The 18,984-nt window shown below is 42.0% G+C and overlaps 1 protein-coding gene across 3 annotated transcripts in view; it reads right to left on the bottom strand.

Moving 5' to 3' along the window:
* SARDH (sarcosine dehydrogenase) overlaps positions 1-17,832 on the bottom strand; it is an 84,376-nt gene extending 66,544 nt beyond the window's left edge. The window contains exons 1-7 of one of the 3 annotated variants that reach the window (XM_063432910.1): positions 17,748-17,832; positions 14,323-14,644; positions 12,704-12,882; positions 11,430-11,609; positions 6,339-6,462; positions 4,693-4,793; positions 444-548 (exon numbers count right to left, since the gene is read on the bottom strand). In XM_063432910.1, coding sequence (XP_063288980.1) covers positions 444-548; positions 4,693-4,793; positions 6,339-6,462; positions 11,430-11,609; positions 12,704-12,882; positions 14,323-14,644; positions 17,748-17,801 — 1,065 coding nt within the window. In that variant the 5' untranslated portion in view covers positions 17,802-17,832. Of the gene's footprint in view, positions 1-443; positions 549-4,692; positions 4,794-6,338; positions 6,463-11,429; positions 11,610-12,703; positions 12,883-14,322; positions 14,645-16,118; positions 16,138-17,259; positions 17,436-17,747 lie in introns of those variants that run through there. The other 2 variants (XM_063432912.1, XM_063432913.1) reach the window with 2 other exon arrangements.
* Positions 17,833-18,984: the final 1,152 nt, after the last annotated feature.

Raw genomic sequence — 18,984 nt, 5'->3', positions numbered from 1 at the left:
CTGGGAGTATTATTGCTGTGGAGCTCTGTTATACACTCAGACACGTTACTGGGAGTATTATTGCTGTGGAGCTCTGTTACACGCTCAGACACACCAACAATATGGAGCTCCTAGAAAAGAGGGACATTCGGGGGACAGAGTGATTTAGACCCAAAATAGGGACTGTCCCTCCTAAATAGCAACATCTGGGAGGTATGGTCACAGGATAGTAAAGCATTAAACTGTGTTTAAGACCGACAGTTGGGGCATTGTGTGCTTCAGGAAGATTTTCGAGTGACAAAGGAGGCTCAGTTTGGCCACTTGACCTAGGCGAGAGACATTGGCACTTGGCTTCAACAATCACTGACAATAACAGCGCGCTGAATATCAGTGAGGGATACATTCAAGTAACGAAGCTTAGCTTCCCTCGCCCTACATATATCTGACAGCAATCACCAGCTCACCTCTTCCCAGAATATTGGATTTGATTCATAGCCACCCACTGACAAGGCATCACCTTGGAGACGCAGATACACTGAAGCATCGTGGTCCCGAACATTTGGCATGTTCTAAAAATAAAACCATAAGGAGAGTTTGGGTGAAGCAGGATTTGTACACATTGTAACCCGCGTCTTGTACACAGGATTGCTGGCAACATGCAGGGGAACAGGTTTCTTATAACGAAGGCAAACATTAACAGTTAATTAAAGGGCGCTAGATATTATAATTCCGTAGGAAGAAGGCTAATTGTCAGCCGGTATAACATGTGCAGGCTATTTCCATCAAACGGTCGTTAGAAAATGTGGGGAGAGCTCCCTGGCCAAGGGCCCGTCAATTGAAATGATCCACGTGTTTAAATTTAATTCAGCAATGTTCCCGCAATATGCCTGTTTACCTACAAAAAGGCAAAGGCAGACATAGCCACCGGCTGTGCCGTCACAAGGGCCCCATGGGAAGCCGTGACTCGGACGCATTAAAAAGTAACACCGACTGGTCCTTGAATTCTGCGTACATTCATACGTATAGGGATGGAAAGACAAGTGAAAAAACAAAACAAAACAAACAGGAGAACAAAAGAAAGGGGACAGGAAGAAAAAAAAATAAAAACGAACGAGAGTAAACTAAAGTAAAACTGACAAAAGACATAATGATAAAGAGAGAATAACCGGAAGAACAAATACAAAAAAAGGAGACAGAGAGACCAATGGGGTTATTCACGAAAATGAGAATTTTATTACAAGTTAAAGGTCAAAATAGTCGAACTGTTAAAGTTCTCCAAGTCAGTCTTGCTTTCATTTTGGCTACTCTGGCCTTAAATTGGGAATTCCCTTTGGATTCTCACCTTAGTAAATAACCCTGTAAAACGAGGGAGCGGGAAAGAATGGGTGAAAGCAGCAAAGTGGGAGCTGTGCGGAGAAAGACTGAGGAATCGCTGAAAATGAAGGGAGAAAATAAACTCAGAGAAAGGGAGTGAGTGAAATACTGAAAATAAAGAGGAAGAGGGGAGAGGGGATTAGAGACAAATAATAAAAACAATGAAACGAGTGGAGAAAGGGAAGGACATGTGAGAGTGAAAATATAATAGAATCGGGGTGAAAGGAATCATAAAGACAAAAAAAGGGGACGGAGTCTGACCTCCGAGCAGAGCAGTCGCAGGCACCTCAAGCTGCCGCCTAACCCGCAGAATCTGGGGTATATCAGCGGTTAATTGACCAAACTACTTACCGGGTGCACCACCCACATCGGGGGTGCACCGCTGAACCGATCGACACCCCACTTGAGTCCGCTGTGGCCGGGAGCCCGGAACGCGGCGCTGCAACCTAAGAGAGTTGGAATAGGGGAGAGCCGGCCGCTCTTCCCGAAACTTAACTCGCCTGAACTCCTACCCAGTGGGGGTTATCCCGGTCCCCACTGGGTGGATTGACAAAAGCCTCTCCTGCTGCACCTTCATACCGGCGGCCCGACCACTCAAGACGGCGGAGGCCCTTCCACATACCTTCAGCCGGTCACATGGGTCTCACCACGACTTCATCGACTGCAGGCTGGATGCTACATTCCAGGCCTTCTGGGACAAGCTGCTGGCATGTTCTACAGCCATCAGGTACAAACAGCGGACAGAGAAGGAGAGGGCCCACGGATTGCGACAGGAGGGATACCTCCGGGCAGCGCACCAACCCAAGCGCACCAACCCAAGCGCCTTACTACGCTCATGACCGCCTACTTAGGCTGAGAGCCACTAGAGGCCTGATCTCTAGACATTGACCACACAGGCGTAAGATCCCACGCCGCTGGCGGCGCACACCACCTTGTTCTTTCACCTGCCCCTTAGGGGGCAAGGACTGGGCCACAAAAGAGGTACAGAGTCCGTGGACAGAGGATGTTGGCTTTCACACAGGCCTAGAGGAATGCCCTACTCACCTGTTGCCCCAGGGAATCGGGTGAGACAACCGCGGACCCACAGTCTGACACGTGACACCATTTGCTGAAAGCAGATGCCATTAATGACCGTGTCCTCATTGACAAACTCAATGCTTCTATATGTTTATATCATTTTCCCTATTAGCTAACTCATCTATAGTGCAGCACTGTGCAACATTTTATGTCCCAGTGGTATCTAGCCTATTTTATACGATAGCTCAATATGCATAACCTCACATTTAAATAGCTACAGCTCTCTGTTTTATATTCCCCTACCATATTACATAGCACTCCTCATTATAGAATAGCTAAGTATGTCATACGCACCTGTGTTTTAAAGCGACAGTTCAAAGGAAATATGGGCCTACTCTTGACTAACTAGCTAACAGCTCTGTAGCATTCACTAGCATGCTTTCTGAATCTCTCTTCTAAAAAATTGTGCAGCTCCGTCGCAATTGTACACAACTAATCTATGAGTACCGTATCATGTTTTCAAGCTATATGTATAATTTTGCTATTGCATGCGTCCTCTTTGTTTTTTGGGACAAGACGGGTGATTGCAAACTTCTCAACACTGCAAAAAAAAAAAAAAAAAGGATTGACGACAGAGGGGGATTATTCACGAAACACACCAAATTGAAGGGAATTAAAATCTGAATGACAAATGGTTACCTAAAATATTCATAATGGGATTTTTATCCTAATCAGTTAATTTTGGCTAAAATGTAGCAATTCAGTTTTCTAGAGAGAATAAAACGATATATACTGAAGGTGGTTAGATTGTCTCCAGTTTGTAAATGTTCCTTTAAATCCATCCACGGGATATAAAATAATCACATATACTCTCTGCCGCTATTTAAAGGGACCATAAACACATTCTGCTGCTGTGGTTTAGTGAAGGACATCCCAAATTAATTCCTAGATATCTGTAAGCCTCAGGTCTGCGGAGTTCAATCTGTCATTGCGTTCTCTGTGGGCACCTTGATGGCATGATTTATGAATTCACTCAATACATTGGGTCCCACTCTGAGCCCATAGTGGGTCTGTCTAATGCTTACAGGATGAAAGTCTTGCAGACAGGTTAGGAAGCTGATAACACAGGAAGGGATGGGAGCAACTGAAGCCATGTTGTACGCTTGGGTTAAAGAGAATATGATTTCAATTTGTGAATTTTATTTAACTTGGACTGTTTCTTTAAATCTAAATGATTATGGACTAGAAACATTGTAAGCACTAGGTTTCCTCTATAGGTGTTGCATGTACTGTACTCTTATACCCCACGTGATGCTCCAAACATACTATACATCCCCAGGAATTCTTACTCCAAGACCCACAACACCTTTTGTTCCTTCTCGACTTTCTCCTCTTGTTCACTACGCACCAGATAACCCTTTTTCCCCACTTATGTATTCTAACATGTAACGGCTTCACACCAATTACTTGCCGAAACCTTTGTTTATTCAGACATGGAATATAGTCTGAGCCACCAGCATAGATTTAAGATTGAAAGCTCATGAGTCATCTTGCTAAACACTTTGTATAAAACCACTGTAATCGCTAGATTGTAAGCTCACAGGTCTTCGGGTCCTTTTGTATCAATGTATGTATATTGTCTGTCTATATTCTGTGTAATTAACCAATGCTATGATTTCATAAATTGTAAAAAAGCTCCGGATGGGAGTGCGATATAAAAGTTGTTAAATAATAAAACATTTTGGTTTTTCTGATATCGAGTAATATTAAATATATATTGACAATTTCAGGGAGGTTTAGTAGGTCTACAGAATTCTGTATATAAAGGCTAATTATTGCATTTTCATAGTTTTCCCTTCAGTGGTTAAATAGAGCTATTGATACTACTGTGGCATTTCTGTCTAATTCCAGTATTATCATAGCATACATTGCTGTCTGTCGGGTTGGGCAGTGCCCTTACTGAGATGGCAGTACTTTCCCCAAGGTCCCCCCTCCCCCCCAAAAAATCTGCCTTTGTAAGGTCTTTAAATTTGTCCTTTCTCCATCTTGTCCTTTTTCTAGGCAGACAATCTCGCTGAAGCCAAGCCAAGCCAAAAAAAACAAGGTCATACCCCAAGCATTATGGGAGATGAAGTGCCTGACTTGCAGTTTGTCCTTCATGAATTGGCTTGGCAGCCTAATTAATGTGCGGAATATTTCCATTTTTTTTTTTTTTTTTTTTTTACAAGGCAGGGCGCCGACAGTGTGACAGACATTTGTCTCAGACACTTATTTAGGAGCAAAACGTAGATGTAAAGAGATGAAATTAGTGAGCGATAATACCTGAATTCCCTCAATCCTCTCTGTGACCACGTATGCGTGATGCATTGCAACCAGAGGTACGTTCACACCAACCATCTCTCCCAGTGTCCTTGCCCATACACCTAAAAATTACAAACCCGCGTGTGAATGAGGAAAACAGTATCAATAAACCCATGGATTGATGGTAAAAAAATATTTTCTCTAAACATGTGGTGAGCCACAATTATCCGTTAACATGCCGAAAATATATCTGTAGCTTTTTTTCCTCTAAAGAGGACACTGTGGAGTAGACAAATAGCTGCAAATTTTATGCCAAAGTAGCCAATCTTTCCCTACAACGTGCAAATCCCTTGACAATTATATTATAGATATGTTTTTTTTTTAGTGTGTGTCCGTCCAATGAATGTAAATTAGAATTGTGTATGAGATAAGAATTTACTGGATAATCGTTTATTTAGAAAAAAGAAAAAAAAAAAAAAAAAAAAAAAAAACTACTTTCAAATGCTTTTTATTTTTATTTTTTACATTTTTATCTGATTCTTAGAAGAGTTTAAATCCACTCTGACCAATTCTGAGAGTTTCTGCCATGCTGCTTCTTAACTTAAATTAAGGCCAAATTGGCCACCGTTGGGGGACTTTGCCGAATTTGTGCGCAAGAACCAGTCAATAGCCTGCAGCTGTCACTGATGACGGCTGAAGGTCTTGACACATGAGTTCTGCCTTGTGTCAGGAAGTGTCAGGCGGAGGAGAATTAACGTCCCTACTTTGTCTCAGTATTTCGCTTGACTGGGTTGGAGTTTCAGTGAAATTCCAACACTGTAATAATGACAACTTCATAAAGATGCTATATTTATGCAATACTCATTTTTAATATGGGAGGGCAGTGCCCTTCAAAGGAACACTATAGGGTAAGGAACACAGATATTCCTGACCCTGTAGTGTTAAAACCACCATCTAGCCCCCCCTGGCTCCCCTCTTGCCTCCCTAAATATAGTAAAATCTTACTTTTGTTCAAGTATGCGGCTGCTGCCTCTGCCCCTAATCTGCCTGCTTAGCTAACATCATCAGAGGTGATTCTCTGAGCCAAACACAATCTTTTTCCATTGGATTGGCTGAGATTATCAAGCAGGCAGATCAGGGGCAAAGCCAACACAAGCAAAACACAGCCCTGGCCAATCAGCATCTCCTCATAGAGATACATTAAATCAATGCATCTCTTTGAGGAAAGTTCAGTGTCTCCATGCAGAGGGTGGAGACACTGAATGTCAGTCACACTGTGCAGCACTACCCCAGGAAGTACCTCTAGCAGCCATCTGAGGAGTGGTCAGTGGAGGTATTACTAGGCTGTAATGTTAACACTGCATTTTCTCTGAAAAGACAGTGTTTACAGCAAAAAGCCTGAAGGTAAGGATTCTACTCACCAGAACAAAAATAATAAGATGTAGTTGTTCTGGTGACCATAGTGTCCCTTTAATGGTTTAGAGTTGGACTGTTCACTCACCTAAGAGATTATTTAGAAAATTGGGCAGACTAGATGGGCCGAATGGTTCTTATCTGCCGTCACATTCTATGTTTATATGTTTCTATCTACAGTTAGGGCGTGATGAAAAGGTTTATTTTGCCAATCCCACTAACAAGCAATACCCTCTCTATAAGTGAGCAGATACCTGCACAATTGACAACGCAGGGCGTACGCACAGTGCCGAATTCAGTCTCCACAGCTGCTACCCTTTTTATTCCCATGTCATCTGTTTTCACCTGAATGCCGGTAACTGGACAGTTCTCTATGACCTGGAATAAGGAAATAAACAATTATAAGCGCGTATGCAGGGCCCCCCAACACACTCTGTTCCAGTGCGTCCAATCCGTCTTGTTGCAAATATATATCTGTTAGTCCACCTATTGTACAGCGCTACAGAATTTGTTGGTGCTTTATAGATAATAATAATTATAGGGACAAGGGGAACTGGACAATGCTTGCAACACAATATCACAAAAGGGTACTACGATTCTAACACTTTCTTATAGACTACTTTTATTACTTTATTCGATTGCGTAACGTCCAGAGAAGTGGCACTGCACTTTAACCTTATTCTTACTGTTAAGTAAATGAAAACAAAACATGTAATTAAGCTTCCCATTTTAAATTTTAGCTAATGTAGTTAATTAATGAACCTAGGAGGACTTTAACACTCAGTGACAACAATTGCAACAATTGCAGAATCTGTCTTTAATATGTTTTACATGTGCCACCTCTGTGGTTTCGAAAACCCCTGAATTTTAGGGGTTTGGAGAGAGCTATTGGCAGATATTACCATAAAAGCACAGATATGGGGAGCAGAGAGGATGTGCTACAAAAGAGGAAGAGTCCATATTACTCTAACATAAGAAATAAAAAATAATTAGGGATGCACTGAAATTTTGGCTGCCAAAACTTTTAGCTGAAAATGGCCCTATCCAGTTTCGGCCGAAAATGGGTCAAATTTGCTGAAATTAAAAAAAAACAACAAAAAAAACTTTTGCATATTTTTTATTGGGGGGGGGGGGGGGGGGGCAGAACACTATGGGACAGGGGAAGGGGAAAAGAACACTATGGGACGGGGGGGGAGAAAAGAACACTATGGAACGGGGAGGAGGGGAGAAAAGAACACCATGGGACGGGGAGGAGGGGAGAAAAGAACACTATGGGACAGGAGGGGGGGGTGAAGAACACTATGGGACGGGGGGTGAAGAACACTATGGGAAAGGGAGGGTGAAGAACACTATGGGAAAGGGGGGGTGAAGAACACTATGGGAAAGGGGGGGTGAAGAACACTATGGGAAAGGGGGGGGAGAACACTATGGGATGGGGGAACGAACACTGGGACAGGGGAGGGGAGCAAAGAACACTATAGGAGGTGGGAGGGGAGGGAAAGAACAGTGGGACAGGGGAGGATTGGGGAAAGAACACTAAAAAAGAGGGAGGGGAGAGAAACACTAGAGGGGGGAGAGAGGAACATTAAGCAGGGGGGACCACTAAAAGAGAAAGGAGAAGGGAAGTTTTTCATATTAGATTAAATTAATTAAAAAGTCTAATATTAATAAAATTATAGGAAAAAACACTTTTTTAAATCATTTGGGGGAAAAAAGTAATTTTCAGTTTTCGGCTTCGGTTTTCGGCCAAGGACATCCTGAATTTTTCGGTTTTGGTTTCAGCCCAGAATTTGCATTTCGGTGCATCCCTAATAAAAAATATTTCTCATCTGTACTTTACAATGTTTAAAATAATTTAAGCCACAATATGGACAGAGAAGATGAGAAACCTAAAAATCATTATTTGTGAATGCATTTTACACTGCACACCTAGACATTTCCTAACTCACCAGGTTGTGCTTAAATGGACCCTCCACTGCTCCTCCCCCCCCCCCCCCCCCCACCACCCCCCTGAAAAAAAAATCAACTAAAAAAGTGCACGTACACTGCAAATCATTAAAGTGGCCATGGTGCTTGAGGTACCACTTAAAAATGTTAAAAAACATTCAAAGAAGATTTTTTTTTTAAAGTCGTGACAGAGTGTCTGTTATGCATGCTGGATTAGTGTATTGTGGATTGTGGTGATGAGAAAAAAAGCTCTTTTCTTCAAACCTTGATAACTTTAATAATACCGACTAAAGAAAATTATTTTGTTAGCATGTTCAGGGTTTTTCTTTTTTTGTTTTTCTTAACCACGTAAGGCGGTGTGGGCGCAGTGCTCTCAAATTTCGCAAGCTGAGATCTCTACTTAAGCACCCAGTGGTAACTTACTGCATGGAAAAAGTAGTATCTACATACATGTTGTTCTGTTTGTTTAAGTTATAGCACTCATAGCTACATGTTTAATCGTTCCTTAATATTATTTTAAAATGTGCAGCCTACTGTGTGCACGATTTTCTGACAAATATCTTATGTCTACATAAGGATTTACAGAAAAGGAGACCCTTGAGACAAGGGGATCCTGAGAAGCAGCTTTGGACACGGAAAAGGCACTTGAATGCCTGGTAACAGGAAAGGGAGAGAGAGTAGTAGGAGAGAGAGTAGGTAAAAAGTATCCCTATGCAGTCCCCCCAACTTCCTTAGTATACCACTCCTTACAGAGTAGTGATAATCAATAGCCCAACATAGGAAATATAAGGAGGTAAAAAACAAAACTCTCCAATTACTGCCTGAGTAGTGTTGCCTGTGGAAAACTTCCACCAGGACTAAGGCCAGGTAGCCTAAAGACCTGAAAACACTGGCAAACTCAAAAGTCACCCAATAATAACTACCTAAGTGCTACCTAAATAAAGTGCAAAACAAACATAAAAAGAAAAATAAAGTAAAGAAAAACGCTCGACGCGCGTTTCAGCGTGGATACATGCCGTCGTCAGGAGCCAGTCAACCACTGTGTGCACACAAGCCTCTTAAATACCTGACATATCAGGGCGAAAAGTCCTGCAGCTGATCGGAGCATTTGGAGGGGCGTGTGTGTGAGCTCCGTTGTCCCGCCTCCTTTGCCACGTCATAGCCTCCCGCGGCTATGCATTGGTGGTTATGTGGGTCAATCAGAGTCGATCCCACAAGGTCCGCCTCTCCTTACTGCATCATACACTCGACGGCGGTCATAGGTTGACCGACACGTCCGTCAAGTGTGGGCAGGGGAGGAGGAGGAATGCGGTTTATGACAAGCTGCTCAAAACATATCCTCTATCACTGGGCGGTCTGATCGAGTGGGAGTGTAAAGTCCTGTCTAGGGGGCGGGGCTTGGTCCCACATACTACGGACCGGTCAGTGAAAACAAAAATGCTCACCAAGATGACATATCGCATATACACCTTATAGGGTGTTTAGCGATGGCTGATGTGTGATGGGTAATAAACTTACAGGTGCCTGGGAGTGGAGGGTCGAATAATTTCGACCTCTTCACTACTCCAAGACTGTAAAGTAATTAAACACATACTGCAGAACCAATTCTATAGCTCCACTGTCCAAATAATTCATGCTAATACATACTGAGGAGTATCTATAAATTAACCCCATTGCAACCATCATAGGACTAGAGAAAAGGAGAATATGAATTAGACTGCATTTATAAGCCATCCCAATTTAAAGGGGTAGTCAATAGGAGTGCTGTATAGTCAGGAAGGGCTGGTGATTATACACAGTGTATTCAGAAGAACAAAAAAACTTTATTATTTACATATATACACCATTACACGGTTAGCAATTTAAAATAAAGTAGTCTAAATAGGTGACCAGCCTATTGACCATGGATGTTAAGTACCCTAAATTCTATAAAAATGACGTAAACGAAAACCCTTCATTGAGTCCTTTGGGGGAGAGTGTTTTTAATTTATAGATCCAATAGGACTCCCTTTGTTTCAATTTACGATCCCAGTCACCTTTACGTTGAGTCTGAGGTATTCGTTCTATACCCATGAAGCGTAGCCTGCTTGATGAGTTTGCATGGTGTATCTTCAAATGTCTGGAGATGGGGGTTTCCAGTCTCCTTCTGACAGAATTCACGTGTTCCCTAATGCGAAATTTAAAGGTGTATATGCGATATGTCATCTTGGTGAGCATTTTTGTTTTCACTGACCGGTCCGTAGTATGTGGGACCAAGCCCCGCCCCCTAGACGGGACTTTACACTCCCACTCGATCAGACCGCCCAGTGATAGAGGATATGTTTTGAGCAGCTTGTCATAAACCGCATTCCTCCTCCTCCCCTGCCCACACTTGACGGACGTGTCGGTCAACCTATGACCGCCGTCGAGTGTATGATGCAGTAAGGAGAGGCGGACCTTGTGGGATCGACTCTGATTGACCCACATAACCACCAATGCATAGCCGCGGGAGGCTATGACGTGGCAAAGGAGGCGGGACAACGGAGCTCACACACACGCCCCTCCAAATGCTCCGATCAGCTGCAGGACTTTTCGCCCTGATATGTCAGGTATTTAAGAGGCTTGTGTGCACACAGTGGTTGACTGGCTCCTGACGACGGCATGTATCCACGCTGAAACGCGCGTCGAGCGTTTTTCTTTACTTTATTTTTCTTTTTATGTTTGTTTTGCACTTTATTTAGGTAGCACTTAGGTAGTTATTATTGGGTGACTTTTGAGTTTGCCAGTGTTTTCAGGTCTTTAGGCTACCTGGCCTTAGTCCTGGTGGAAGTTTTCCACAGGCAACACTACTCAGGCAGTAATTGGAGAGTTTTGTTTTTTACCTCCTTATATTTCCTATGTTGGGCTATTGATTATCACTACTCTGTAAGGAGTGGTATACTAAGGAAGTTGGGGGGACTGCATAGGGATACTTTTTACCTACTCTCTCTCCTACTACTCTCTCTCCCTTTCCTGTTACCAGGCATTCAAGTGCCTTTTCCGTGTCCAAAGCTGCTTCTCAGGATCCCCTTGTCTCAAGGGTCTCCTTTTCTGTGTATTTTTTCTGGGTTACCCCCTATCTTGCAGCTCTGAGGTAGGCCATGTATAGGGCATTTTTCAATACTTTACATTTGCTTTTGTGAATTATTGCATCTACCCTATCCATTTTCTCTCTTGTACATAAGGATTTAACTCATCTGTGTATCTTAGTTGATGCGATAACATTTCATATCCTATTATATGCCGATATCAATGCATGTATTACTTCACAGCAAAAATAAAAAAATAAATAAAAATCCAGCATGATAGGTCCGGAGGGGTCCTTTAAAGCATGCCTACAAAGTTACCTATGGTTCTCGTCATACACGATTGCTTCTTACCTGTGCCCCCCGTGCGGTCGCTGCCCTTGCCAAAGTTGTGCAGGTGCCAGCCGGGTCCATAGTACCATCTTTAGGGACATACAGAGTGCCGTACAGATCGTCCACGTTCATTAGTGGGTACAGATCCTTGGTTTCAGCTGGAGACAAGACGTAGGACTCGATGCCATACACCTTTCCTAGCTGGGATTATTAGGATTAAATGAAACAGACAATACTCTGGTGTAGCACAGAGAACAGAAAACAAGATGATAATGCACTGGATGTTGCACGGGGGATAATTAACAATGTGTTTGACACATTATTACAAGTTGTGAAAATTCTGTGTTTTCTCACTTTACTAGCAGCGAACACTAATTGAAACCGTTTAGTGGGTGTGAAATACAGAGGAGAATCAACAAGTGGAACTCAAGCACCGGATTAGACAGGAGATACCAGCAGGGTTATTCACAAGAGAGATGGCAAAGTGAATTCCACATTTAAAGCCACAGTAGTTGAATTGGAAGCACAAATGAATAAGAGAATGTTTACGGTTCGGTTTTTTTTTTACTTTAAATTGGAGATTCACTATGAACTTTAGTAACTATTCCTGTGGGTATCTGAGCCCTCTGAGAACTGCTGATACAGGATTATTCGTTAACGTGTGAATTGACAGGAATTCCACATAAACTCCAAGTAAACTGAACATTTTACTCCATTCTTAAAATTTTAAATTCACTTAGAATTCCTGAAAAATCACACTTGAGTTATTAACCCTAACAAAGCACATGTTTAGTTTTTTGTTGATATTTTCAAACAGTTCAATAATTTTACTGAACAATGAAGGATAACCGTGCCTGACTGTGCCTTGTGTGGAAAATCTGCAGAGTTATTAAATCACCTGCCACCTGGTTATAATTAACAGCATGTTGAGCCAATGAGAAAACTGATTGCCACTTCCCTGCCGCCTCCAGCAACACAATTGGACAATGCTTAAAAATGTTTTTAAATGTTATTTTGACTTTCTTCTGGATCATCAGTGGACAGAGATCTGTGAAAGGCTGAATTAGATGTAGTGGAGGCATTTTTAAATGTATGTAGCTTATAACTATAAATATTACTCCTCCCACAGGAACATCTCAGCAACTACACCAGGTCCAGGTCTGGTTCCTACTTAAGGGGAGGGGTCAATATGCAAATCAGGTAAAAATGACATCCCCCAAGGAGCCTTTAGAAATCTGCAAGGTTCCTCATTCTATTTGTAAACAAGCTGACAGCATGTTACGATGTGAACTTACAGACATCAACCGCTTGTACTCGTCCAAACGCTGCTTGTTGGATGCAATGAAGAGGCCCCCATTCTCGATCCACCCCGTGTGCAGTCCTGTCTCCTGCTCCAGGTCTCGACTCACAACATTCCGTGTGTGAGCGAGAAGTTCCACTTCGACATCGCTGGGTCTCAGCTGCCACAGAAGCCCTTTAAAACAACGCAAACGAACAAACACCCTATCGTTAGTCATTCTGCATGAAAAAGTTCCATAGCTTCGAAAGAGTTGTCTCCCAGTAGATATGGTAAAGGACAATACAGGAGGGAATAATAAACTCTATCTCAATATACAGTGATCGAGCTTAGGGTAATACAGGAAGGAATGAGAATCTCTAAAATCAATATTCTCCCAGGGTTATTCTTATTAATCAAAGTGAGAATTCAAAGTGAATTTCGAATTCAAGGCTAGTGGAGGCAAACTGAAAGCAGAGGGACATCCGAGGATGGGTTAAGGGGAGGACTTGGGTGGCTCAGTGCTCTCATTGGTCGTCTGTAGCCAACATGCACTGCATATTGACAACAGACATTTAATGCACAGAATTAACACTGACCAGCCCAGGACTCTCATTCTAGTCTACTAATGATGCTGCTGGAGGCGGAGTTACACATCTGGCAGCAATGTGCATTTTCTCTGTTTATGCGGCTTTTCAAATTGAAACAGTGCACATAAAGAATAAAAGCACCATGACCACTGCAAATCACAAAAGTGGTCATAGTGCTTGGAGTACCACTTTAGAGGGACACTATAGTCACCAAAATAACTTTATCTTAGTGAAGCAGTTTTGGTGTACAGATCATGACCCTGTCTAACAGCTCAATTCTCTGCCATTTGGGAGTTAAATTGCTTTTGTTTCTGCCCTACCCACATCTTTCCTGGCTGTGACTCACACACACTTCATGAAAAAAATGGTTTAATTTTCAATCAATTGCTAACTTGCTTTAGAAGTTTTTATCTCATGTTCTGTAAATTGAACTTTAATCACACACATGAGGCTCCTGAAAGATCTAGCAATATATTAACAGAACAGGAGATAATAAATTCTAAATTAAACAGAATTTGCAATAAATGAAGTTTAAACAGTAGATCTCTCTTTACAGGAAGTGTTTAGAAAGACTGTGCAAATCACATGCTTGGAGGTGTGGCTAGTGCTTTATAAATGTGGTGATTGAACTCCTAAATGGCAGAGAATTGAGCAGTGAGACTGTAGGGGCATAATCTATACACCAAAACTGCCTCATTACACTAAAATTATTTTGGTGACAAAAATGTCCCTGTAAGAGGCAGGTAATTGCTCAGAGCACGTGCCATACACAGACTTATGATTGAGCTGCATTGGGAAGTCTGTGATTGGACAGCCACAGAAAGTCTAAGTCAGGTTAGAATGGGAGGGCTTACAAAAGCTGCAGACAAGAGATATGCAGCTATTTTTAGATATAACCCTCAATGAAAAAAAATGAATAATGAAATGCGTGCATGTTTTCATTGGGTATATCTACTAAACAGCAATTTGTAGTTATTTGGGCAGCGGTGTCCCTATAAAGGGGTGCAGGACCATTAATTACTTTACCACCTGTGTGTTCTCCACTTACCTGCTGTATGCCAAGTAGTTCCAGATGTGAGTCGGTCTCTCTCCAGCAAGACAACATTTTTCATGCCCATCTTAGCCAAGTGGTAGATGGTTTGGCATCCCAAACTGCCCCCACCTATGACGACCACGTCAGCTGCCTGAGGCAGGGGCTTGCTGGGCCCTTTACGCGTGGTACTTTCTTCTTTCAGGGTTGTCGTATAAGGGACATTCTTCTCAGTCGTGTGGCCTGCTGTGCTGCTGAGGCCACGGATCCTCCGGCGACTGGCCACCGTATTGCGTCTGGCAGCGGCCTGTAACACTCTGCCCAGGTGCTCCATGGCAAACTGAAATTCATTAAATCAACAATGTAACAGAAATCTTCAGATACCAGTAAAGAAAAACAGGACTCAAAGCTGACATTAGACTACCCCTCTCATCATCCTTTAACAGATCGATCCTGACACAAAAATCTGACAGTCGTTTTGCTGGTTTCACACATAAAACAGAATTCTGTCTTCTAAGGGAAAGCTTGATGGGGGTTAGCTATGTGGAAATGAACGTCTGCCACAGGGCACGGTCACATGACACGACTCGCATCTGCCAAGCCCATGGTGTCAGTTTGGTTTAATTTACTTCATTGATTTTACATATTCAAAACATTATACTAATCCATCTGGGGGCCAGTGCAGGTAAACAAAGCTCCACAAACCATGAGAATATCAATTTTTTATTTTTAATATTATTCTTTTCAGTGTATGATTCAACAACCCCAACCTCAAACATAACTACATGGAGCGGTAGAAGGAGCCACGTTAAATGTAATTTGTAGTTATGAGAGAAAGTAAAAAAGAGAAAACAAGGAAAAACAGAAAAACAAAAACCAATAGCGAGATCGGACGGTGATGAGAATAGAAGTGGGGTGAAATGGAGGAGGAGGAGAAACATTTAAAGAAAGAAAATAAAAAGGACGGGTCCATTGGAAATCTTGCAAGGGGTTTTCTGAAGGATCCGGCGAGAATTAATTCCATGATAAGCATTGTGAGGGGTATTTATGGAGTTATTGGAGTCTCAGATACTAGTAATGCACAGGAGAGAGGAAAAAATGAAATTTTACACCGTTAGGACATGTTAAAGGAACACTATAGTCACCTAAATTACTTTAGCTAAATAAAGCAGTTTTAGTGTATAGATCATTCCCCTGCAATTTCACTGCTCAATTCACTGTCATTTAGGAGTTAAATCACTTTGTTTCTGTTTATGCAGCCCTAGCCACACCTTCCCTGGCTATGATTGACAGAGCCTGCATGAAAAAAAAACTGGTTTCACTTTCAAACAGATGTAATTTACCTTAAATAATTGTATCTCAATCTCTAAATTGAACTTTAATCACATACAGGAGGCTCTTGCAGGGTCTAGCAAGCTATTAACATAGCAGGGGATAAGAAAATCTTAATTAAACAGAACTTGCAATAAAGAAAGCCTAAATAGGGCTCTCTTTACAGGAAGTGTTTATGGAAGGCTGTGCAAGTCACATGCAGGGAGGTGTGACTAGGGTTCATAAACAAAGGGATTTAACTCCTAAATGGCAGAGGATTGAGCAGTGAGGCTGCAGGGGCATGTTCTATACACCAAAACGGCTTCATTAAGCTAAAGTTGTTCAGGTGACTATAGTGTCCCTTTAATTGGTTCTCCTGGTCCTAAAGCTGTCCATTAAACTAGAATGAAATAAACGCTCTCCAACCACAATGAGTACTTCTGCTCTTCCTCATACACCCCCCTTCCTCAGCAAGCCTTGTGTGCACAGAGAAAGCAATGTACAGCGTTAGCAGACAGCCGTCTGGGGAGTGAACGTCCTGTCACACCCCCTACACACCTCCCTGTGTTTTATCAGCTGCCAGTAGTACACCAAAAGACCAGGAGTCAGGTCCAACGTATCAACAAAGTATCACCATCCGACACTCTTTAACTAGAAACAAGATATCTATTCTCCCATAAACCCACAGACTGAACCAGTCACTTAAAACCAATGTAACATTAATCAATAACTCCCCCTCTAGCCTCCTCTCCAAAAAATAACCAGAGTAGATCTGTAGCTAATTAACTTTTTGGAGCAGGGCTATACTCCGTATTTGTTGCTGTACACCTTAAAGGGACATGCATTCGTTTGCGACAACTCGCTTTCCAGGATCTAGCGTTTTAAAAAAAATATATATAATTTATATGCCCACTGTACAACACTGCGGAATATGTTGGTGCTCTATGAAATATAATAATTATACAGCTTGAGGTTTAGTCAAATCAACTCCAACTGGTAGTGCATTGAAACCCAAATGGCAAAATCCAGGTTAAATTTGCTGAGCTAAGACCATAGAGGAAATGGACGTGTTTTCTAAATCAGATAGTTCCCCTTAGTAGGTTTCTAGAAACACCCTATTTTACCAGGATGTATATTGAGTATACACCTGCAGGGCAGCAGTTTTTATGCAGTGCATTTCAGCACGCAGAACAGCTATGAGTAGCTATACAATATTACAATAGCATAGTCCTGCAGCAGTATGCTAATTTTACATATAGATTGGACAGATCGATTGTAAAGCGCTGCGGAATAAGCTGACGCTATATAAATACTACTACTTATAATAATAATAATAATAATAACCCGCATTGCAAAATGGGCAAACAATACAGACAGGTACTTTATAGGTTTAACAATTATCAATAAGCACAGGATGAGAGAATTGGAGATTTATTTTTCAAATCAGCATATTTAAACTAAATCTATTTCTATTTGGTTTTCAGTGTAATTCGCGGTTTCGTGAATAAAAGCAACAAAATATTTACTAAAAAGTTTTACTAAAATAGGGATTGCGTAAAATGTCTGAAATAGCACATTGTGGGCCCAGAGACATCACCTGAAAAAAACAGTTAGACATTATGTTCTATTTGCCTATTTTCTTGCCTCAAATTTGCAATCCCTTTGTCAGTTCTCCACAAAGCGCAGTTTAGTAAATACGCCCCCTGGATAGCAGAATGTCTTGTACTCCCTGTAGGCACTGCAGGAGTTAAAAAGTAAAACAACAAAGGCTGTACAGACAGCAGGGCGAAAAAACACTAATGACAAGCTGAAACACCCAATTAAACATTCTGAGCTCAAATCAATATAAAAGAAACCATTTCAAAGCCAAATCTAAGAGTAAAGTGTTTCTCTGCAGTGACTTACAAAGGCCCCCTGTACCCCAATATTGCACAGGGCAATCTAAGTGCACACTCCTCCCCCCCAGCACGGTCTCTCCTGTTAAACCAGGACTCCAACTAAGCTTTTCCACTAAGTTAAAAACCAAAAAGCTGGGGAGGCAAAGTTCTCAGAGACACAAATAGTGGGTCCTTTCGCACAGTCCTGCTAACAATCTGTTTGTGGATTCCTTGTGTTTAGAGGGGCTCCCATACCTTCTGTGCTGACAGCAGCTGGCTGGTCATAACATGAGGAACTACTGAATGCATTAAAAAAAATTGTTTTGGCTGTAGCCCTCATTGGACTCGTGGAGTTAAATTCTATAACCCCTCCCATCAGTCCTCCCTAAATGAATGGCGACTGAAGACGTGCTTGCTTATGGAAGCCACAAATAGGTCTCACATGGTTATCCGCTCAAAGCTCGCCCTATACATCTATTCATCTAAAATACGACATTCATTTTTAATTTACTTTGAATTCCAGACAATTCACACTTTAGGAAGAAATTCTGCAGGACAGTGATGGTTTTAAAAAAACAAAACCTTCTGCTCTCCAGCTGTTCTGGACTATCCATATCAACTCTCAGCCAGCCAGTCAACAGCGGGTAAACCATGGAATAAAGGGACACTCCAGGCACTATAATCACTTAATCACATTTTAAGTTGTTGTGGTGCAAGTAAGTCCCAGGTGCCGTCTTGCCTCAAGAGGTTGTTAAACCCCAAATTTTCTAAAATGGCCCACGTTCACTCTGCCAAGCTACTTTCTTCTGAAGCTTCAATCAGGAATCCTTGGGCTGGGCGCCGCTGATAGCCCCAATGGGCTTCGATTGTTCCCGGATGGTCCAGTGACGCGCCATAGAAACAGCGCTTCTCACATCTGCAGAGCCGTAGAAACCGCGTAGCCATTTATTGGTCGGGATCTTCGGCTGATCACTCTCAGCCAATAAATGCAATTCTGTGCAATGAAAGAATTGACATTAGCAGCCTGAGACTTTAATGCTGGGCTGACTGAGGACATCTCAATGATGCTGCCGGAGGTGTCGCGTTACAAAGCTAAACACTGCACATACAGACTCCAGGCACCATGACCACTTCAAATCACTGAAACTGTCATGGTGCTTAGATTAACCCTTTGAATGACAAAAAGAGGCATAGTATAAAACTATCAAAAAAGGTGCAAACAGTAAATACGTTAAATATGTAGCGCAAACCGAAACATGACAAAACAGCCGCAAGACTTTTTATAAATCACCCCAGATGTTCCTATTTCTCCTCTGATGTCATGTGCACTGTGTGATTGTGTTGCCAATGACTAAATAGTTAATATAAATTTAAAACAAAACCAGAGCATCACATGTTAAAAGATGAATACACGTTATTGGTGATTTTCAATGTTTAATTCCGTGGTAACTAACAGAAAAGTGAGAGTTTGGGCGCTTCTAAGCACATGCAG

The sequence above is a fragment of the Pelobates fuscus genome, chromosome 9 (genome assembly GCF_036172605.1).
Source record: "Pelobates fuscus isolate aPelFus1 chromosome 9, aPelFus1.pri, whole genome shotgun sequence".
In the NCBI taxonomy this organism is placed as follows: Eukaryota; Metazoa; Chordata; class Amphibia; order Anura; family Pelobatidae; genus Pelobates; species Pelobates fuscus.
Note: the sequence above shows the minus strand (reverse complement) of the source record. Positions and strands in the feature narration are given on the sequence as shown.